The sequence below is a fragment of the Artemia sp. Qi Xiang Cuo genome, chromosome 11, assembly GCF_049724085.1.
Source record: "Artemia sp. Qi Xiang Cuo chromosome 11, ASM4972408v1, whole genome shotgun sequence".
Taxonomy (NCBI): Eukaryota; Metazoa; Arthropoda; class Branchiopoda; order Anostraca; family Artemiidae; genus Artemia; species Artemia sp. Qi Xiang Cuo.
Window position 1 is genome coordinate 68,321,573 of NC_142804.1, and position 24,318 is coordinate 68,345,890.

At 33.7% G+C, this 24,318-nt stretch overlaps 1 protein-coding gene across 1 annotated transcript in view; it reads right to left on the bottom strand.

Annotated features, from left to right (window-relative positions):
* LOC148947274 (armadillo repeat-containing protein 7) overlaps positions 1-24,318 on the bottom strand; it is a 94,148-nt gene that overhangs the window by 40,048 nt on the left and 29,782 nt on the right. The window contains exon 2 of the mRNA XM_089097358.1: positions 19,150-19,274. Coding sequence (XP_088953484.1) covers positions 19,150-19,255 — 106 coding nt within the window. The 5' untranslated portion in view covers positions 19,256-19,274. The remainder of the gene's footprint in view (positions 1-19,149; positions 19,275-24,318) is intronic.

Here is a 24,318-nt window from a genome sequence, read left to right on the forward strand (position 1 = left end):
TGAGGAAGATGCTCTTGCAAGAAGTGCGGTCTGGATTGCTCTAGTCTAGAGCTTGCGAATCATGCACAGGGATCTCCTGCCAGAATGTCATGGAGCCTGAAGACAATGAAACTGCCTTTAACACCAATGATTTTAAAAGTTTTCTCTTTTTATGTTTGACAAAGAAAAAATAATTGAAACCAAAGTTATCTAGTTCATTCCCTGATATTATTACATTATAATATCATTCCTTATCTAGCAATATTCCCTAATATTAATCGATTTTGTTACATTATTATATCAGCCATATTTTATATATCTTGAAGCCCTCGGTTTTTCTTTCTCTTGAGCAGGGTATTCAATTAAGTTGTTTTCTACGCCTTAGTTTCGTCTAGTCAATCTTAAAAAGACTTTTCTCCCCTTAGGCAAAAGGTAGCCGATCCTACAGAAGACGCATCAAATTTATACTCTGTAATATTGCAATTGCGGGTGTTTTGCAGGTTGTGACTTTTTCTTTTCTTTTTTCATTATTTCCGATCAAGAACACCCTAGAAAGGACTCCTTGTTCACTAAAATAGGGCATTTCGTAGATTTTCATACTTAACCCCTACTCACTTCAAACTCTAAGGGGGAACTTGCAAAAATACCCCTTTGATACTGGCAATGGACCCTTTTTACCCTCATTATCGTTTTCCACGACCTCAATAACCGTATAGAAGACATCTCTTTCTACGTATTATTGTGAAATAAACTTTTTAGCTTTTCGCCCCCTCCTCTGTACTTTAAGGGCAAATTTGACCCATTTAGCCTCGGGGGCAACGATGCCGATTTTGGATATGTTAATAAGCTCATTATTATCTATCGAATGGTATCAAAATCATTCGTGTTGCAATTCGTTAAAGGTCTAACCGTATTTTGACTGTACTATCAGAAGTGAGGGCTAAACAACGATTTTGATACTTCCTTTTCTTACATTTCATGAGTTCTGCAGACAAAAGGACGGGTAGAACACCTATCCTAATTTTCACAAGTGTAAGTTTTAACTTTAAACTAACTCTTCTCAAGATAATGTTTTTGAGCTAGGCCTTTTTTGATAAGTCTCTAGTTTGTAAGATATTTAAAAAAAACTATTGCTGAAGGAGAACAAAAAGGAAATTATCAAAATATTTGTTTTCTCAACAGAGCTACAAAACTCAGAAATATTTTTGATTTGAATTAAGCAGGTTGTTTGACCACTGAGGCCAAATTCAACAGGGCTATTTAATTGCAACAATTTATTGAACAAGCCCAATTACTCTGCTCTATGGAATCGGTTGTGAGCATTAAAACGTATTTCTTGCAAAAAGAAAAGAAATCTTACAAACCAGTGGCGGTTTTAGGCCTGGCCAGGGAAGGTCAGCTGCCCCCCAGTTATTCAGACATTAAATTTCTTTTATGTTATATAATTAGTATAACCCCCCCTTCAGATTATGAGCCCTAAAACCTCTACTTACATACCCATGAAACTTTTCAAATTGTCCAAAAATATTGGTAGTTTATACTAGTAGAGGTCTAAGTTATACTTTGCTCGGGTGTATAGCAATTCCCATGCTATGATTACCAGACTGGTTATATGGCAGTTTATAATGTGGTCAAACATGTTTTGAGAGCATGGTCATAATTATATAACTTAAGCAGACAGGTTTTTTTCTGTTATTAATAAGAATTTCATAAGAATGTAGGTCGGGACACTACAATCAGAATTGTTTGATTGACAGTTAAAAAGGGGTAATGAGATTTGCGAATTGGAGTGTAGGATTTGCGAATTTGATCCTATTAAGGATTGACTTGAAATAAAAATTTTTAACAAGAAATGACTGAAAAGTGTTTTGGAGGAGATGGGGTGATTGTGTACTGTATAATACACAAGTAATGTTTTGGACAGTGTTGTCAATTTAAAATAGTTCAGAAATAAAAAAAATTAACAAGAAATGGCTGAAAAGTGTTTTGAGGGAGATGGGTTGATTGTGTACTGTATAATAGACAGGTGAAATTTGGACAGTGTTGTCAGTTTAAAGGTCTTAGTTTTTAATGGTGCTCATTATTTCTAGTTGAAGATGCTTATTTTTTTTAATTTAATTGGGATGAAAAGTCAAAGTCTAACACTAGGGAGTTGAGTTGCATGGAGGGTTGAGTTGCACATGGGTTCAGTTACAGGGGGTAGAGTTACCCGGGGGTTTAGTTAAATGGGGTCGAGTTGCACGAGGGTTCAGTAGCATGGGTGTTCAGTGGAAGGGGGTTTCGGTTATCCAGGGGTTCCGTTCCATGGGGGGTTCACTTGCACGGGGGTTTAGTTAAATGGGGTTGAGTTGCACGGGAGTTGAGTGGCACGAGGGTTCAGTTGCACGGGGATTCAGTTACATGCGGGTTCAGTTACACGGGGTTTAGTTAAATGTGGTTTAGTTGCACGGGGGGGGTTGAGTTGCACGAGGGTTCAGTTAACGGGGGCTCAGTTGCACGGGGGTTTGAGTCATTTTTACGGGGTTTGAGAGACTCTGTTGCCTGATTCCGTGTGGTTTTTCTTTACTTGGTGCCCATTAAAAAAAAAACGATAGAAATAGTTATTTCCTTCAAAAATCTTTTCCGATGTAACTAAAAGTAATTAGAGAAATTACTTTTTCTCGAGAAATTAGATAAATTAGAGAATCTTTGTAATTAGAGAAATGCTCCCTTTTGGAAAAAAACGGGCATCGCAAGCTTGTGTTATCTTAGAGATTAATGCGTAACTCGAGACATCTTGGCAAAGTTTTTAATAAAGGCTGTTTCCAAAAAGATTTAGGATTTATTAACTTTTGTGTTGCCAGTCAAAAGCTATGAGTTTGAGAAAATTGCCTGATTATCGAAAAATGAAGAGACACCATCCAAAAGTCGACAGGAATGGGATTGTCTTGAGGAGGGGAATTTTCCATGGAAGAGGTGGAGGGTATTTTTACGTGAAAACAACTTCAACCGTGCCCAGCCCCCCGCGATCAGAAATTAAATTATAAAAAAAAAGTTTCTTCAACTCAAAGTAAGGAGCAACATCAAAACTTAAAAACGGACAGAAAATTGAGGCTGTTTCCAAAAAGATTTAGGATTCATTAACTTTAGTGTTGCCAGTCAAAATCTATGAGTTTGAGAAAATTGCCTGATTATCAAAAAATGAAGAAACACCTTCCAAAAGTCGACAGGAATGGGATTGTGTTGCCAGTCAAAAGCTAGGAGTTTGAGAAAATTGCATGATTATCGAAAAATGAAGGAGCACCTTCCAAATTGTCGTGGTTCACCTTGTCACAGTTACATTCTCTTGATTTTTCAAAGTTCATTTTGGATTTCTTTCGTTGAAATGCAAGAGTTGGAATATTTCAGTAGTGTCTTGGTGTGCTTTACCTTGTCACAGTTACATTCTCTTGATTTTTCGAAGTTCATTTTGAATTTCTTTCGTAAAATGCAAGAGTTGGAATATTTCAGTAGTTTTGATTTCTCAAGTTCATTTTTGATGTCATTGTTGAAATGCATTAATACAAGTGTCTTGTCGTGAGTCACAGTTACATTCTCTTGATTTTTCAAAGTTTATTTTGGATTTCTTTCCTTGAAATGCAAGAGTTGGAATATATCAGTAGTGTTTTGTCGTGGTTTAACTTGTCACAGATACATTCTCTTGATTTTTAAAAATTTATTTTTGGATTTCTTTTGTTTAAATGCAAGAGTTGGAATATTTCAGTAGTGTTTTGATATTGTTTACCTTGTCACAGTTACATTCTCTTGTTTTTCCAAAGTTCATTTTGAATTTCTTTAATTGAAATGAAGGAGTTTGAATATTTCAGTAGTGTTTTGTCATGGTTTACCTTGTCACAGTTACATTCTCTTAATTTTTTAAAGTTCATTTTGAATTTCTTTCGTTGAAATAAATGTGATTTAATATTTCAGTAATGTTATGTTGTGATTTACCTTGTCGCAGTTACATTCTGGTGATTTTCATAGTTCATTTTGAATTTATTTCATTGAAATGCAAGAGTTGGAATATTTCAGTAGTGTTTTGTTGTGCTTTACCTTGTAACAGTTACATTCTCTTAATTTTTCAAAGTTCATTTTGAATTTCTTTCGTGAAATGCAAGAGTTGGAATATTTCAGTAGTGTTTTGTCATGGTTTACGATGTCACAGTTACATTCTCTTGATTTTTCAAAGTTCATTTTGAATTTCTTTCGTGAAATGCAAGAGTTGGAATGCTTCGGTAGTGTTTTGTCTTGGTTTACCTTGTCACAGTGACATTCTCTTGATTTTTCAATGTTCATTTTGTATTTCTTTCGTTGAAATGCAAGAGTTGGAATATTTCAGTAGTGTTTTGTCATGGTTTACCTTGTCACAGTTACATTCTCTTGATTTTTAAAAGTTCATTTTGAATATCTTTCGTGAAATGCAAGAGTTGGAATATTTCAGTAGTGTTTTGTTGTGCTTTACCTTGTCACAGTTACATCCTGTTGATTTTCAAAGTTCATTTTGAATTTCTTTCGTTGAAATGCAAGAGTTGGAATATTTCAGTAGTGTTTTGTTGTGCTTTACCTTGTCACAGTTACATTCTCTTAATTTTTAAAAGTTCATTTTTGATTTTGTAGTGAAATTCAAGAGTTTGAATATTTAAGTAGTGTATTGTCGTTGTTTACCATGTCACAGTTACATTATCTTGATTTTTCAAAGTTCTTTTTGAATTTCTTTATTCAAATTACAGAGTTTGAATATTTCAGTAGTGTTTTGTCGTGGTTTACCATGTCACAGATACATTCTCTTGATTTTTCAAAGTTCATTTTGAATTTCTTTCATGAAACGCAAGAGTTGGGATGCTTCGGTAGTGTTTTGTCGTAGTTTACCTTGTCACAGTTACATTCTCTTGATTTTTCAAAGTTCATTTTGGATTTCTTTCCTTGAAATGCAAGAGTTGGAATATTTCAGTAGTGTTTTGTTGTGCTTTACCTTGTCACAGTTACATTTTCTTGATTTTTCAAAGTTCATTTTGGATTTCTTTCCTTGAAATGCAAGAGTTGGAATATTTCAGTAGTGTTTTGTCGTGCATTTTGGATTTCTTTCTTTGCAATGCAAGAGTTGGAATTTTTCAATAGTGTTTTGTCGTGGTTTACCTTGTCACAGTTACATTCTCATGATTTTTCAATTGATTTTCATAGTTCATTTTGTATTTCTTTCATTGAAATGCAAGAGTTGGAATATTTCAGTAGTGTTTTGTTGTGCTTTACCTTGTCACAGTTACATTCTCTTAATTTTTCAAAGTTCATTTTGAATTTCTTTCGTGAGATGCAAGAGCTGGAATATCTCAGTAGTGTTTTGTCGTGGTTTACGATTTCACAGTTACATTCTCTTGATTTTTCAAAGTTAATTTTTAATTTATTTCGTGAAATGCAAGAGTTGGAATGCTTCGGTAGTGTTTTGTCGTGGTTTACCTTGTCACAGTTACATTCTCTTGATTTTTCAAAGTTCATTTTGTATTTCTTTCCTTGAAATGCAAGAGTTGGAACATTTCAGTGGCGTTTTTTCGTCCTTTACATTGTCACAGGTATATGCTTTTCATTTTTCAAAGTTCATTTCGAATATCTTTCGTAAAATGCAAGAGTTGGAATATTTTAGTATTGTTTTTTTGTTATTAACCATGCCACAGTTACAGCCTGTTTATTTTAAAATGTCTTTTTTTATTGATTTAGTTGAAATGCAAGAGTAGGAATATTTCAGTAGTGTTTTGTTGTGCTTTACCTTGTCATAGTTACATTCTCTTAATTTTTCAAAGTTCATTTTGAATTAATGTCGTGAAATGCAAGAGTTGGAATATGTCAGTAGTGTTTTGTCGTGGTTTACCATGTCACAGTTACATTCTCTTGATTTTTCAAAGTTCATTTTGAATTTCTTTCGTGAAATGCAAGAGTTGGAATGCTTCGGTAGTGTTTTGTCGTGGTTTACCTTGTCACAGTTACATTCTCTTGATTTTTCAAAATTTATTTTGGATTTCTTTTCTTGAAATGCAAGAGTTGGAATATTTCAGTAGTGTTTTGTTGTGTTTTACCTTGCCACAGTTATATTTTCTTGATTTTTCAAAGTTCATTTTGAATATCTTTCGTGAAATGCAAGAGTTGGAATATTTCAGTAGTGTTTTGTCGTGCATTTTGGATTTCTTTCCTTGAAATGCAAGAGCTGGAATATACCAGTAGTGTTTTGTCGTGGTTTACCTTGTCACAGATACATTCTCCCGATTTTTCAAAGTTCAGTTTTGGATTTCTTTTGTTGAAGTGAAAGAGTTGTAATATTACAGTAGGGTTATTTTTTGGATTAATTTGCCTAAGTTACAGTGTCCTGTTTTTCCTTATTTTTTTTTTTATTTCTTTCGTTGGATTTAACGTGTTGTAATATTTAAGTCGTGTTTCGTTGTCGCTTTTATTGTCACAGTAGTACTCTAAAGATTTTTCAAAGTTCAGTTTTAATTTATTTCGTTGAAATCAAGAGTTGGAATATTTCAGTAGTGTTTTGTTGTGCTTTACCTTGTCACAGTTACATTCTGTTGATTTTCAAAGTTAATTTTGAATTTCTTGCATTGAAATGCAAGAGTTGGAATATTTCAGTAGTGTTTTGTTGTGCTTTACCTTGTCACAGTTACATTCTCTTAATTTTTCAAAGTTCATTTTGAATTTCTTTCGTGAAATGCAAGAATTAGAATATTTCAGTAGTGTTTTGTCGTGGTTTACTATGTCACAGTTAAATTCACTTGATTTTTCAAAGTTCATTTTTGAATTTGTTTCGTGAAATGCAAGAGTTGGAATGCTTCGGTAGTGTTTTGTCGTGGTTTACCTTGTCACAGTTACATTCTCTTGATTTTTCAAAGTTCATCTGGGATTTCTTTCCTTGAAATGTAAGAGTTGGAATATTGCAGTAGTGTTTTGTTGTGCTTTACCTTGTCACAGTTACATTCTCTTGATTTTTCAAAGTTCATTTTGAATTTCTTTCGTTGAAATACAAGAGTTGGAATATTTCAGTAGTGTCTTGTCGTAGTTTACCTTGTCATAGTTACAATCTCATGATTTTTCAGTAGTTTTTGCCGTGGTTTACCTTGTCACAGTTACATTCTCTTGATTTGTCAAAGTTCATTTTGAATTTCTTTCGTGAATTGCAAGAGTTGAAATATTTCAGTAGTGTTTTATCGTGGTTTACATTGTCACAGTTCATCTTCTGATTTAATACATGCAATAAACTGGCTACGTGCGCGCACGTAACCCCGTCTAATTTTTTTTTTTATAATTTCCTGAATTAAATTTCTGGAAAAATTTAGTGGAATTTATAGTGTATATATATTAAATTTCTGGAAAAATATAGTGTATATATATTAAATATTGTGGAATTTATGAAGAAATTGCTCTGCCTTGGAGACATTGTAAATTGTTTGTGATAAAAAAAGAGAAAAAATGAATTGTTCGGTTATCGACACTAGCCAGTTTATTGCATGTATTAAATCAGAAGATGAACTGTGACAATGTAAACCACGATAAAACACTACTGAAATATTCCAACTCTTGCATTTCACGAAAAAAATTCAAAATGAACTTTGAAAAATCAAGAGAATCTAACTGTGAAATGGTAAACCACGACAAAACACTACTGAAATATTCCAACTCTTGCATTTTAACGAAAGAAATCCTAAATGAACTTTGAAAAATCATGAGATTGTAACTGGGACAAGGTAAACCACGACGAGACACTACTGAAATATTCCAACTCTTGTATTTCAACGAAAGAAATTCAAAATGAATTTTGAAAAATCAAGAAAATATAAGTGTGACAAGGTAAAGCAAAACAAGACACTACTGCAATATTCCAACTCTTGCATTTCAAAGAAAGAAATCCAAAATGAACTTTGAAAAATTAAGAGAATGTAACTGTGACGAGGTAAACCATGACAAAACACTACCGAAGCATTCCAACTCTTGCATTTCACGAAAGAAATTCAAAAATGAACTTTGAAAAATCAAGAGATTGTAACTGTGACAAGGTAAACCACGACAAAACACTACTGAAATATTCCAACTCTTACATTTTACGAAACAAAATAAAAATGAACTTTGAAAAATTAGGTAAATTTAACTGTTAAAATGTAAAGCACAACAAAACACTACTGAAATATTCCAACTCTTGCATTTCAATGCAAGAAATTCAAAATGAACTTTTAAAATCAACAGAATGTAACTGTGACAATGTAAAGCACAACAAAACACTACTAAAATATTCCAACTCTTGCATTTCAACGAAAGAAATTCAAAATGAATTTTGAAAAATTAAGAGATTGTAACTCTGACAAGGTAAACCATGACAAAACACTACTGAAATATTCCAACTCTTGCATTTCAAGGAAAGAAATCCAAAATGAACTTTTAAAAATCAAGAAAATGTAACTGTGACAAGGTAAACCACGACAAAACACTACCGAAGCATTCCAACTCTTACATTTCACGAAAGAAATTCAAAAATGAACTTTGAAAAATCAAGAGAATGTAACTGTGACATAGTAAACCACGACAAAACACTACTGAAATATTCCAACTCTTGCATTTCGCGTAAGAAATTCACAATGAACTTTGAAAAATCAAGAGAATGTAACTGTGACAAGGTAAATCACAACAAAACACTACTGAAATATTCCAACTCTTGCATTTCAATGAAAGAAATTCAAAATGAATTATGAAAATCAATAGAATGTAACTGTGACAAGGTAAAGCACAACAAAACACTACTGAAATATTCCAACTCTTGCATTTCAACGAAAGAAATTCAAAATGAACTTTGAAAAATTAAGAGAATGTAACTCTGACAAGGTAAACCATGACGAAACACTACTGAAATATTCCAACTCCTGCATTTAAACGAAAGAAATCCAAAATTAACTTTGAAACATCAAGAGAATGTAACTGTGACATGGTAAACCACGACAAAACACTACCGAAGCATTCCAACTCTTGCATTTCACGAAAGAAATTCAAAAATGAACTTTGAAAAATCAAGAGAATGTAACTCTGACAAAGTAAACCACGACTAAACACTACTGAAATATTCCAACTCTTGCATTTCACGTAAGAAATTCAAAATGAACTTTGAAAAATTAAGAGAATGTAACTATGACAGGGTAAACCACAACAAAACACTACTGAAATATTCCAACTCTTGCATTTCAATGCAAGAAATTCAAAATGAACTTTGAAAATCAACAGAATGTAACTGTGACAAGGTAAATCACAACAAAAAACTACTGAAATATTCCAACTCTTGCATTTCAACGAAAGAAATTCAAAATGAACTTTGGAAAATTATGAGATTGTAACTATGACATGGTAAACCATGACAAAACACTACTGAAATATTCCAACTCTTGCATTTTAACGAAAGAAATTCAAAATGAACTTTGAAAAATCAAGAGAATGTAACTGTGACAAGGTAAACCATAGCAAAACACTACTGAAATATTCCAACTCTTGCATTTCAACGAAAGAAATCCAAAAATGAATTTTGAAAAACCATGAGAATGTAACTGTGACAGGGTAAACCACGACAAAACACTACTGATACATTCCAACTCTTGCATTTCAAGGAAAGAAATCCAAAATGAACAACAAAACACTACTGAAATATTCCAACTCTTGCATTTCACGAAAGATATTCAAAATGAACTTTGAAAAATCAAGAGAATGTAACTGTGACAAGGTAAACCACGACAAAACACTACCGAAGCATTCCAACTCTTGCATTTCACGAAAGAAATTCGAAATGAACTTTGAAAAATCAAGAGAATGTAACTGTGACATGGTAAACCATGACAAAACACTACTGAAATATTCCAACTCTTGCATTTCACGAAAGATATTCAAAATAAACTTTGAAAAATCAAGAGAATGTAACTGTGACAAGGTAAAGCATAACAAAACACCACTGAAATATTCCAACTCTTGCATTTCAAGGAAAGAAATCCAAAATGAACTTTGAAAAATCAAGAGAATGTAACTGTGACAAGGTAAAGCACAACAAAACATTACTGAAATATTCCAACTCTTGCATTTCAAGGAAATAAATTCAAATTGAACTTTGAAAATCAACAGAATGTAACTGTGACAAGGTAAAGCACAACAAAACACTACTGAAATATTCCAACTCTTGCATTTCACGAAAGAAATTCAAAATGAACTTTGAAAAATAGAGAGAATGTAACTGTGACAAGGTAAACCACAGCAAAACACTACTGAAATATTCCAACTCTTGTATTTCAACGAAAGAAATTCAAAATGAAATTTGAAAAATCAAGAGAAATGTAACTGTGACAAGGTAAAGCACAACAAAACACTACTGAAATATTCCAACTCTTGCATTTCAAGTAAAGAAATCCAAAATGAACTTTGAAAAATCAAGAAAATGTAACTGTGACAAGGTAAAGCCCGACAAAACACTACCGAAGCATTCCAACTCTTACATTTCACGAAAGAAATTCAAAAATGAACTTTGAAAAATCAAGAGAATGTAACTGTGACATAGTAAACCACGACAAAACACTACTGAAATATTCCAACTCTTGCATTTCACGAAAGAAATTCAAAATGAACTTTGAAAAATCAAGAGAATGTAACTGTGACAAGGTAAACCACGACAAAACACTACCGAAGCATTCCAAGTCTTGCATTTCAAGGAAAGAAATTCAAAATGAACTTTGAAAAATTAAGAGAATGTAACTGTGACAAGGTAAAGCCCAACAAAACACTACTGAAATATTCCAACTCTTGCATTTCAACGAAAACAATTCAAAATGAACTTTGAAAATCAACAGGATGTAACTGTGACAAGGTAAAGAACAACAAAACACTACTGAAATATTCCAACTCTTGCATTTTAAGAAAGATATCCAAAATGAACTTTGAAAAATCAAGAGAATGTAACTGTGACAAGGTAAAGCATAACAAAACACCACTGAAATATTCCAACTCTTGCATTTCAAGGAAAGAAATCCAAAATGAACTTTGAAAAATCAAGAGAATGTAACTGTGACAAGGTAAACCACGACAAAACCCTACCGAAGCATTCCAACTCTTTCATATCACGAAAGAATTTCAAAATGAACTTTGAAAAATCAAGAGAATGTAACTGTGACATGGTAAACTACGACGAAACATTACTGAAATATTCCAACTCTTGCATTTCACGAAAGAAATTCAAAATGAACTTTGAAAAATTAAGAGAATGTAACTGTGACAAGGCAAAGCACAACAAAACAATACTGAAATGTTCCAACTCTTGCATTTCAATGAAAGAAATTCAAAATGAACTATGAAAATCAATTGAAAAATCATGAGAATGTAACTGTGACAGGGTAAACCACGACAAAACACTACTGATATATTCCAACTCTTGCATTTCAAGGAAAGAAATCCAAAATGCACGACAAAACACTACTGAAATATTCCAACTCTTGCAGTTCACGAAAGAAATTCAAAATGAACTTTGAAAATCAACAGAATGTAACTGTGACAAGGTAAAGCACAACAAAACACTACTGAAATATTCCAACTCTTGCATTTCAAGGAAAGAAATCCAAAATGAACAACAAAACACTACTGAAATATTCCAACTCTTGCATTTCACGAAAGATATTCAAAATGAACTTTGAAAAATCAAGAGAATGTAACTGTGACAAGGTAAAGCACGACAAAACACTACTGAAATATTCCAACTCTTGTATTTCAAGGAAAGAAATCCAAAATGAACTTTGAAAAATCAAGAGAATGTAACTGTGACAAGGTAAACCACGACAAAACACTACCGAAGCATTCCAACTCTTGCATTTCAAGGAAAGAAATTCAAAATGAACTTTGAAAAATTAAGAGAATGTAACTGTGACAAGGTAAAGCCCAACAAAACACTACTGAAATATTGCTACTCTTGCATTTCAACGAAAGAAATTAAAAATGAACTTTGAAAATCAACAGGATGTAACTGTGACAAGGTAAAGCACAACAAAACACTACTGAAATATTCCAACTCTTGCATTTCACGAAAGATATTCAAAATGAACTTTGAAAAATCAAGAGAATGTAACTGTGACAAGGTAAATCATAACAAAACGCCACTGAAATATTCCAACTATTTCATTTAAAGGAAAGAAATACAAAAGGAACTTTGAAAAATCAATAGAATGTAGCGCTGACAAGGTAAACCATGACGAAACACTACCGAAGCGTCCCAGCTCCTGCATTTTACGAAAGAAATTCGAAAGAAACTTTGAAAAATCAAGAGAATGTAACTGTGACATGGTAAACCACGACAAAACACTACTGAAATATTCCAACTCTTGCATTTCACGAAAGAAATTCAAAATGAACTTTGAAAAATAGAGAGAATGTAACTGTGACAAGGTAAACCACAGCAAAACACTACTGAAATATTCCAACTCTTGTATTTCAACGAAAGAAATTCAAAATGAACTTTGAAAAATCATGAGAATATAACTGTGACAAGGTAAAGCACAACAAAACACTACTGAAATATTCCAACTCTTGCATTTCAAGGAAAGAAATCAAAAATAAACTTTTAAAAATCAAGAGAATGTAACTTTGACAAGTTAAACCACGACAAAACACTACCGAAGCATTCCAACTCTTGCATTTCACGTAGGAAATTCAAAAATGAACTTTGAAAAATCAAGAGAATGTAACTGTGACATAGTAAACCACGACAAAACACTACTGAAATATTCCAACTCTTGCATTTTACGAAAGAAATTCAAAATGAACTTTGAAAAATCAAGAGAATGTAACTGTGACAAGGTAAACCACGACAAAACACTACCGAAGCATTCCAAGTCTTGCATTTCAAGGAAAGAAATTCAAAATGAACTTTGAAAAATTAAGAGAATGTAACTGTGACAAGGTAAAGCCCAACAAAACACTACTGAAATATTCCAACTCTTGCATTTCAACGAAAGCAATTCAAAATTAACTTTGAAAATCAACAGGATGTAACTGTGACAAGGTAAAGAACAACAAAACACTACTGAAATATTCCAACTCTTGCATTTTACGAAAGAAATTCAAAATGAACTTTGAAAAATCAAGAGAATGTAACTGTGACAAGGTAAAGCATAACAAAACACCACTGAAATATTCCAACTCTTGCATTTCAATGAAAGAAATCCAAAATGAACTTTGAAAAATCAAGAGAATGTAACTGTGACAAGGTAAACCACGACAAAACACTACCGAAGCATTCCAACTCTTTCATTTCACGAAAGAAATTCAAAATGAACTTTGAAAAATCAAGAGAATGTAAGTGTGACATCGTAAACCATGACAAAACACTACTGAAATATTCCAACTCTTGCATTTCACGAAAGAAATTCAAAATGAACTTTGAAAAATTAAGAGAATGTAACTGTGACAAGGTAAATCACAACAAAACACTACTGAAATATTCCAACTCTTGCATTTCAATGAAAGAAATTCAAAATGAACTATGAAAATCAATTGAAAAATCATGAGAATGTAACTGTGACAGGGTAAACCACGACAAAACACTACTGATATATTCCAACTCTTGCATTTCAAGGAAAGAAATCCAAAATGCACGACAAAACAATACTGAAATATTCCAACTCTTGCAGTTCACGAAAGAAATTCAAAATGAACTTTGAAAATCAACAGAATGTAACTGTGACAAGGTAAAGCACAACAAAACACTACTGAAATATTCCAACTCTTGCATTTCAAGGAAAGAAATCCAAAATGAACAACAAAACACTACTGAAATATTCCAACTCTTGCATTTCACGAAAGATATTCAAAATGAACTTTGAAAAATCAAGAGAATGTAACTGTGACAAGGTAAAGCACAACAAAACACTACTGAAATATTCCAACTCTTGTATTTCAAGGAAAGAAATCCAAAATGAACTTTGAAAAATCAAGAGAATGTAACTGTGACAAGGTAAACCACGACGAAACACTACCGAAGCATTCCAACTCTTGCATTTCAAGGAAAGAAATTCAAAATGAACTTTGAAAAATTAAGAGAATGTAACTGTGACAAGGTAAAGCCCAACAAAACACTACTGAAATATTGCTACTCTTGCATTTCAACGAAAGAAATTCAAAATGAACATTGAAAATCAACAGAATGTAACTGTGACAAGGTAAAGCACAACAAAACAGTACTGAAATATTCCAACTCTTGCACTTCACGAAAGATATTCAAAATGAACTTTGAAAAATCAAGAAAATGTAACTGTGACAAGGTAAAGCACAACAAAACGCCACTTAATTATTCCAACTAGTTCATTTCAATTAAAGTAATAAAAAAGGAAATTTGAAAAATCAAGATAATGTAACGGTGACAAGGTAAACCATGACAAAACGCTACCGAAGCATTCCAGCTCTTGTATTTTACGACAGAAATTCGAAATAAACTTGGAAAAGTCAAGAGAATGTAACTGTGACATGGTAAACCACTACAAAACACTACTGAAATATTCCAACTCTTGCAATTCACGAAAGAAATTCAAAATGAACTTTGAAAAATTAAGAGAATGTAACTGTGACAAGGTAAAGCCCAACAAAACACTACTGAAATATTGCTACTCTTGCATTTCAACGAAAGAAATTCAAATTTAACTTTTAAAATCAACAGAATGTAACTGTGACAAGGTAAAGCACAACAAAACACTACTGAAATATTCCAACTCTTGCATTTCACGACAGATATTCAAAATGAACTTCGAAAAATCAAGAGAATGTAACTGTGACAAGGTAAAGCATAACAAAACACCACTGAAATATTCCAACTCTTGCATTTCAATGAAAGAAATTCAAAATGAACTATGAAAATCAATTGAAAAATCATGAGAATGTAACTGTGACAGGGTAAACCACGACAAAACACTACTGATATATTCCAACTCTTGCATTTCAAGGAAAGAAATCCAAAATGCATAACAAAACAATACTGAAATATTCCAACTCTTGCATTTCACGAAAGATATTCAAAATGAACTTTGAAAAATCAAGAGAATGTAAATGTGACAAGGTAAACCATGACGAAACACTACTGAAATATTCCAACTCTTGAATTTCAATGAAAGAAATCCAAAATGAACTTTGAATAATCAAGACAATGTAATTGTGACAAGGTAAACCATAGCAAAACACTAATGAAATATTCCAACTCTTGCATTTCATCAACAAAAGAAATTCAAAATTCAACTTTGAAAAACCGTGAGAATGTAACTGTGACAAGCTAAACCACAACAAAACACTCCTGAAAAATTCCAACTCTTGCATTGCAAAGAAAGAAATCCAAAATGCACGACAAAACACTACTAAAATATTCCAACTCTTGCATTTCACGAAAGATATTCAAAATGAACTTGGAAAAATCAAGAGAATGTAACTGTGACAAGGTAAAGCACAACAAAACACTACTGAAATATTCCAAGTCTTGCATTTCAAGGAAAGAAATCCAAAATGTACTTTGAAAAATCAAGAGAATGTAACTGTGACAAGGTAAACCACGACAAAACACTACCGAAGCATTCCAATTCTTGCATTTCACGAAAGAAATTCAAAATGAACTTTGAAAAATTGAGAGAATGTAACTGTGACAAGGTAAAGCACAACAAAACACTACTGAAATATTCCAACTCTTGCATTTAAATGAAAGAAATTCAAAATGAACTATGAAAATCAATTGAAAATCATGAGAATGTAACTGTGACAGGGTAAACCACGACAAAACACTACTGATATATTCCAACTCTTGCATTTCAATGAAAGAAATCCAAAATGCACGACAAAACACTACTAAAATATTCCAACTCTTGCATTTCACGAAAGAAATCCAAAATAAACTTTGGAAAATCAGGAGAATGTAATTGTGACAATGTAAAGCACAACAAGACACTACTGAAATATTCCAACTCTTGCATTTCAAAGAAGAAATCCAAATTGAACTTTGAAAAATCATGAGAATGTAACTGTGACAAGGTAAACCACGACAAAACACTATTGAAGCATTCCAACTCTTACATTTCACGAAAGAAATTCAAAATGTACTTTGAAAAATTAAGAGAATGTAACTGTGACAAGGTAAAGCACAACAAAACACTACTGAAATATTCCAACTCTTGCATTTCAATTAAAGAAATTCAAAATTAACTATGAAAATCAACAGAATGTAACTGTGACAAGGTAAAGCACAACAAAACACTACTGAAATATTCCAACTCATGCATTTCAACGAAAGAAATTCAAAATGAACTTTTAAAAATTAAGAGAATGTAACTGTGACAAGGTAAACCATGACGAAACACTAGTGAAATATTCCAACTCTTGCATTTCAACGAAAAAAATTCAAAATTAACTTATAAAAATTAAGAGAATGTATCTGTGACAAGGTAAACTATAACAAAACACTACTGAAATATTCCAACTCTTGCATTTCAAAGAAAGAAATCCAAAAATAAATTTTGAAAAATCATGAGAATGTAACTGTGACAAGGTAAACCATGACAAAACACTACTGATATATTCCAACTCTTGCATTTCAAGGAAAGAAATCCAAAATGAACTTTGAAAAATCAAGAGAATGTAACTGTGACAAGGTAAACCACGACAAAACACTACTGAAATATTCCAACTCTTGCATTTTAAGGAAAGAAATCCAAAATGAACTTCGAAAAATCAAGAGAATGTAACTGTGACAAGGTAAAGCATAACAAAACACTACTGAAATATTCCAACTCTTGCATTTCACGAAAGAAATTCAAAATGAATTTCGAAAAATCAAGAGAATGTAACTGTGACAAGGTAAAGCACAACAAAACACTACTGAAATATTCCAACTCTTGCATTTCAACGAAAGAAATCCAAAATGAACTTTGAAAAATCAAGAAAATGTAACTGTGACAAGGTAAACCACGACAATTTGGAAGGTGTTTCTTCATTTCTCGATAATCATACAATTTTCTCAAACTCATAGCTTTTGACTGGCAAAACTAAAGTTAATGAATTCTAAATATGTTTGGAAACAGCCTCTATTTTGTGTCCGTTTTTAAGTTTTGATGTTGCTCCTTACTTTTAGTTGAAGAAACTTTTTTTTATAATTTAATTTCTGATCGCGGGGGGCTGGGCACTGTTGAAGTTGTTTTCATGTAAAAATACCCTCCACCTCTTCCATGGAAAATTCTCCCCCCCCCTCAAGACAATCCCATTCCTGTCGACTTTTGGAAGGTGTTTCTTCATTTTTCGATAATCAGGCAATTTTGTCAAACTCATGGCTTTTGACTGGCAACACTAAAGTTAATGAATCCTAAATCTTTTGGAAACAGCCTCTATTTTCTGTCCGTTTTTAAGTTTTGATGTTGCTCCTTACTTTAAGTTGAATAAACTTTTTTTTTATAATTTAATTTCTGATCATGGGGGGTATGGCTATGTTGAATTTTTTTTCACGTAAAAATACCCTCCACCTCTTATATGGAAAATTCCCCCCTCAAGACAGTCTCATTCCTATCGACTTTTGGATGGTGTATCATCATTTTTCGATAATCAGGCAATTTTCTCAAACTTATAGCTTTTGACTGACAACACTAAAGTTAATAAATCCTAAATCTTTTTGGAAACAGCCTCTATTAAAATTTTGCCAAGATGTCTCGAGTTACGCATTAATCTCTAAGATAACACAAGCTTGAGATGCCCTTTTTTCCAAAAGGGAGCATTTCTCTAATTACAAAGATAGATGCCTTTTAGTTACATAGGAAAAGATTTTTGAAGGAAATAACTATTTCTATCGTTTTTTTTTTAATGGGCACCAAGTAAAGAAAAAACACACGGAACCAGGCAACAGAGTCTCTAAAACCCCGTAAAAATGACTCAAACCCCAGTGCAACTGAGCCCCCGTTAACTGAACCCTCGTGCAACTCAACCCCCCCCCCCGTGCAACTCAACCACATTTAACTAAACCCGTGTAACTGAATCCGCATGTAACTGAATCCCCGTGCAACTGAACCCTCGTGCAACTCAACACCTGTGCAACTCGACCTCATTTAACAAACGCCCCGTGCACCTGACCCCCCTCTTTAACTGACCTCCTGTATAACCGAAACCCCATCCAACTGAACCCCCGTGCTTCGAAACCCTCGTGCTACTGAACCCTCGTGCAACTCGACCCCATTTAACTAAACCCCCGTGTAACTGTACCCCCTTTAACTGAACCCTTGTGCAACTCAATCCTCCGTGGAACTCAACTCCGGTGCAACTCAACTCCCTAGTGTTAGACTTTGACTTTTCATCCCGATTTAATTAAAAAAAATAAGCATTTTCAACTAGAAATAAGGAGCACCATTAAAAACTAAGACCTTTAAACTGACAACACTATCCAAACGTCACTTGTATATTATACAGTACACAATCAACCCATCTCCCTCAAAACACTTTTCAGCCATTTCTTGTTAAAATTTTTTATTTCTAAACTTTTTTAAATTGACAACACTGTCCAAAACATCACTTGTGTATTATACAGTACACGATCACCCCATCTCCTCCAAAACACATTCCAGCCATTTCTTGTTAAAAATTTTTATTTCAAGTCAATCCTTAATGGGATCAAATTCGCAAATCCTACACTCCAATTCGCCAATCTCATTACCCCTTTTTAACTGTCAATCAAACAATTCTGATTGTAGTGTCCCGACCTACATTCTTATGAAATTCTTATTTAACAGAAAAAAACCTGTCTGCTTAAGTTATATAATTATGATCATGCTCTCAAAACATGTTTGACCACATTATACACTTCCAAATAACCAGTCTGGTAATCATAGCATGGGAATTGCTATATACCCGAGCAAAGTATAACTTAGACCTCTACTTATACTGATAGATTAATATACCGAGAACTTTCCATCTGTAAAAGGTGGAATTGCAGCTTATTGAGCTCTTAAGTATAATACGCAAATAATTAATTTCATAGGTTTTAACAAGAGCTTTGAACGTAATTTAATAAATGCAATTGCCTATTGAACGCCAAAAATTACAAAAATCAATTTTAACAAGCGTACTGAATGCATGGTGAGTCTTTTTTACCTTCTGACCTGCTTTCTTCAAATTCAGACTTCAGCAGTGAGAGATACTCTAATCTATCTGGTCCTTTCTTTGATTTCCTCTCCCTGTTCTTGTTAGTCTTTGGCATGTCTGACTGCCTTATTCGCCTGAAAAAATTACGAGTGTTTTGGCTAAAAATTCATAATATCAATGTTATCCTAAGTATTGTAATAAGAAGTTCAAAATTTTGGAAAATCGCATTTTTATATTTCACTTTTTTGTAGACATGTTTTATGGACTGGAAGGGTTTTAACATCTGCCAGAAGCACTATTATTTTAAAAGTATGTTGTAGCATTTGGCCAACACATAGGCAAACGACCCTACCATTCCTTTAAAAAACCATGCCTTTCATAATAGGAAAGGCAATTTCTTTTTTTTATGTACCGTATTATTTTATTTTTTTAGCATATGGTGGTTTGTAGAGTGTCCGATTTGGCTGCTTTTCATTTTTTTTTTTTTTTTAAGGAGTGTAGGTGATGTCTAAGGCTTAAAGTAAATTTTTCTTAACTTTCCCGTCACTGAGAGGAGCGGAGGTGGGTTTAAAAAAAGACAACGCTTGTTTCTGCCACTGTAGGGTAGCTCCATCAGTGTTCAATTTACCAAATACACAAATGTAACAGGTATCTTAACCCAGGTGCACAAATAATTGAATGTAAGTGATTAGTTGCATTGATAAAAAAAAAAAAATACACAATCTGAGATTCAATCTTAGGTAGAAAACAATGGCACGCAGTGGCTATCCATGAATGAACCTAAAGCACAGGTTTCAGTGACTGCCATTTAAAACATAATAGCTGGACAAATTTGAGGTGTTTAAAATTTTCCGGTTTATCTGGCCCTACTAAAATATATCAGTTACACACAGTATCAATATCATATTGCTTTGGCTGATGGAAAGAGCAGTTGGCAAGGTTCAGGTAATGAAGATGCTCGAGCTTAAATTTTTCCTTGTCAGGAAAGTCTAGAACCCTTGCCAAGCCCTAAACTTGCTGGCTGTTCTTGCCATCCAACCTAACTAATGAATACACTTTTAACTTAGGAACAATCTTTAACTCACTGGGTGTGTCCTTGTTATCAGTCATTTTCTTGAATTGTGACTTCAATGCTCCAGTCATCATCAGTACCAGTAAGTTAAAAGCTGATTCTGATGTGTTTTCGCTCAGGTTTCTGTTTGTTTAGTCTTAAGAATTTTTGCTCGATTTCACGCCCTTACGACTACTACTACTAACAACTCACTGCAGTACCAAGCTACCCGAGGCCAACACAGCTAAGCACGCTCATCCCCATTCTCATCTATTCAAAGCCTCCCTCTTTACATCCTCCCAAGAAGTTCCAATTTCCCTTAGCCTAAATCTATCCTTACAGCATCCTCCGCCCTATTCAGGGACGACATGCTTTTCATTTGGCCATAGAAGGTTGGCTGACAAGTACAATCTTTAGCAATCAGTCATCCTTCATCTGTAGAACATGTCCTAGTTATCAGCCTTTCTCTAACTATAGTCCTAGAAAGCAGGATTGAGCCACATCTTCTTGTACAGCTTACTGTTTGAACTACCGTCAGTCAGATGGGTACCTAAAAAAGTCTGTAGACAATTTCACGTCCTTGCCGTTTGAAATTTTCTTCTTCCCTTTGCTTTCAGATTTCCTGACTTGGAAGTGATAGTAAAGTAACCAGTTCCCCGTGTTCTTGAAATACACATTGCCATACAAAACACTTTCATAGCCTTCTGACATAAAATTCTGTTAACTATATTGGATGTTAATGGCACTATTACCTAATGTTACTAACAAGGAAGAAAAGCTGGAAGCCTCCCACAAATATAATGGATTGGATCATACAAAAGTTAAGAGTTTGATGTCAGGTTTATCCCACTGCTGGACTTACCCTAATTCACCCTATCATTAACAACATACACAACTTGCACTTTTAATGTCTAACGTGCCATTGAACAAACCCGACAAAATTAATCTCTAGTAAGTCAGCATTAAATTCCTTCAAGTGAGGTCTCTCACCATTTTATATGTTGGGTCAAATTATACGCGATAATTGCCAACCCTAGCAGTATATTGGCTCTTAATGGTGCTACAAATCTTCCTATATATTGAAAAAAAAGTTGTTTTTTTTGTAGAGCACAAAATGTTTAAAAAGCAAAAAAAAATTTTTTTGGTACATCCCACAAACACCATGAATGATACAACTTTTTTTTGCTGCCTGAGGTGTCCCCTTGTGAAACTCTCTAAGTGAAGCGACAGTCCAGGCAAAATCCATTGAAGTGTCCAAGAAGTACCACTGGAGCACCATCGAGTGAAAACTGAGCCAGAATACCCCTGAGTCCACACAAACAAAAGAGCCCAACAAGATCACCCACCCAAAAACGTTCTAAAGGAGGATCACCCTACCTTGTCACTGGCAAATATGCTTGAAGATAATTTAAGAACACTGAATGGAGAATCAAATACCGTAGTACATTTCTTTTTTTCTATCTGATTCCTACTGTATAATTTACCTTCTTGTATATTGCCTAGATTTATATCTATTTCGATTAGTGAGGCAAGAATACAATCATAACAGCAAAGATTATCATATCTAGTTTATAAAAATCTACCATAATCCAGGATCAAAGATTGTCTAGATCCATTAGGGGGCTGTGTTAGCAAGTGTATCATTTAGTACATTCGAAATTTGCATTAAAATCCATGATAACATTGTAGAGTTTAGGGCCCTTCTGAAGGGAAACATGTTAATAAAATATAAGTAAACTATTAGATTTCTAATATTATGCTCTTTACAAATACACCTCTCACCTCCTCTAATGGTCCTATATATAACCCTAATAATATATTTCTTTGTTGTTTTTCGCCTTGTGATCCAATGTATAATTTTTCTCGATGTTTAAACATGCCAGTATATTATTACTATTATTCTGTCTAGCTGCATCTTCCAAATCTTCAGCAATTTTAACCATGACCTCCACTTTACACCTCCTTAATTCATATTTTAATGGGTTTCTGTCCACTTTCCTTACATTCCTCTTATTTTCATATAATCTTTCACTAACATATTTCTTGTATAAGCCCTACCTCCTCTCTACCTAGCTTGTGGCATTTTCACTAGTATTCCTTCCTTCGTTTCCAACTTTCCTCGCAAGGAACCTTCAAATTTATAGGTTATGAGCAAGTGTTTGATTCAGCTGATAGAAGAGCTTTAGCAAAGGTTCATTCCATGCATGGTACACCAAATAAATCAGAGGCAACAATATAGCTAGACCCCGGCGGATCGACCGAAAACCGCCGACATGAGACTCGTTCGAACGCCGACGATGTGTGGCAACGCCGCCGGTGAGCCACAAGCACGCCGCCACCGGCAATGGTGGCGGCGTTCGGTCGACTTTGAAGTAATTTTGCGGCAATTCTTTATTACGTCAACCGCTAAGTCAGAGCTTTTCCTTCTCGTGTGGTTTAGTATTTCGATTTTCCTGATTAGAAATCAAGCAGGGCTAGCACTATCCCCGAATTTTCGGGTATTTCCCCGAAAATCTATGCGTCACCTTGAAAAAAAATTTGGTCCCCCGAATCCCCAAAAATCACGAAATCACGGTGTCACCCCTAGTGATTTATCACCAGTGACTTTCCCTGCCAAATATTACTTTGTATACCATAATTCTTCACTGACTCTCTTGTTCATTAATTTTCGTCTCTTTTGTTACTTTGCATAAAAACTAGACAGATGTAATATGCTATTGCAAATATTGCAATATACACAGTTCTTCACACGTTGACAAAAAAAAGTATCGTCTTTTATATCATTTCGAATGCAGTTTCCCAATCGCTATTTCTTACATCATTCGTAGTCAAGAATTTTATTTTCAAGTTGAATAGAATTATAGAACGCATTCACTACTATACAGCTTCAGCTTTTTGGTGGATTTTGAAATTGACCGCCTACATATTGTTTATAAAGCTGAATTGTAAGCTTGTAGATTATTTTTTTTTGGCTATTTTTAGATAAGATTGTCTTAATTTTTTATGGTCAATTGTTGAAGGCTTGATGGAAAATATAATCTTCTATATGAACCATTTTTACCCTCCCCCCCAAAAAAAAAAACAGCCTTCGGTTGAGACTCAATTTAGCTATAGACTAAGCTATGTACAAGGTTGGGGAATTAAAGATTGAACCGGAAGTTACCCCAAAAATATGATTCATAAATAAATTGTAAATTATTGCCTATTGGGGAGGGGGATAGGGGGCTATCATTTTTAAATGATAATACCTCATTTTTTTATTATTGAAAGCAGGAATGCCAAAAAGATAGTTATTTTTTTCATTTAAAGTGGAGACAAGAAAATGATATCAAATTCCCCGGAAAACCATTGAAATATTTTGATAGACCCCGGGCCCCCCATTAAGACTTGTTCATTGTCTTGGGTATTTTGGGATGTCTCATAGGCTACTGGCCTAATTTGGCTTTTGTGTGTGCTCCCTTTTAATTAGATTCTTTGGATCTTATGGAATGCCATGGCGAATCTATCACTCAGTTTTCCAATAATTTGAGGTATATCTGAATAATTTTGACATTTTTGTTGTTGTATTTGTACCCCTTTACTCATACCCTCAATTTTTTCTTCAAGGAACACTAAGCTGTTTAACGTTATTTTGCGTGTTTGTTTGAACCATATGGTGACCTTGTTAACTATTCAGTAAATTATTTTTCTAATTAAAGCTGAGACGGTATCCTATCAAGGTGGTACCCAGAGGGGGGGGGGTAGGGAGGTATTATATTTAAATGATAATATCTCGAAACTTTATTTATTGAAAGCAGGGATCCCAAAAAGTTCATTTTTTTTCTAAATTTAAAGCAGAGACGGCATCCTATCAAGGTGGTATCCAGAGGGGGGGGTATTGAGCTATCATATTTAAATGATAATACCTCGATTTTTTTTAAGAACGGGTGCTAATAAGTTAATTATTTTTTTTATTTAAAGCTGAGAGGGTAGCTTATCACGATTGTTTCCAGAAGGGGGGTATAGGGAGCTATTATATTCAAGTGATAGTACCATGATTTTTTTTTATTGAAAGCAGGGATGTTAAAAAGCCGAAAAGTCGACAAAATTAACAAGATTTTCGTGAGTTATGCTTGATACAGCACTAG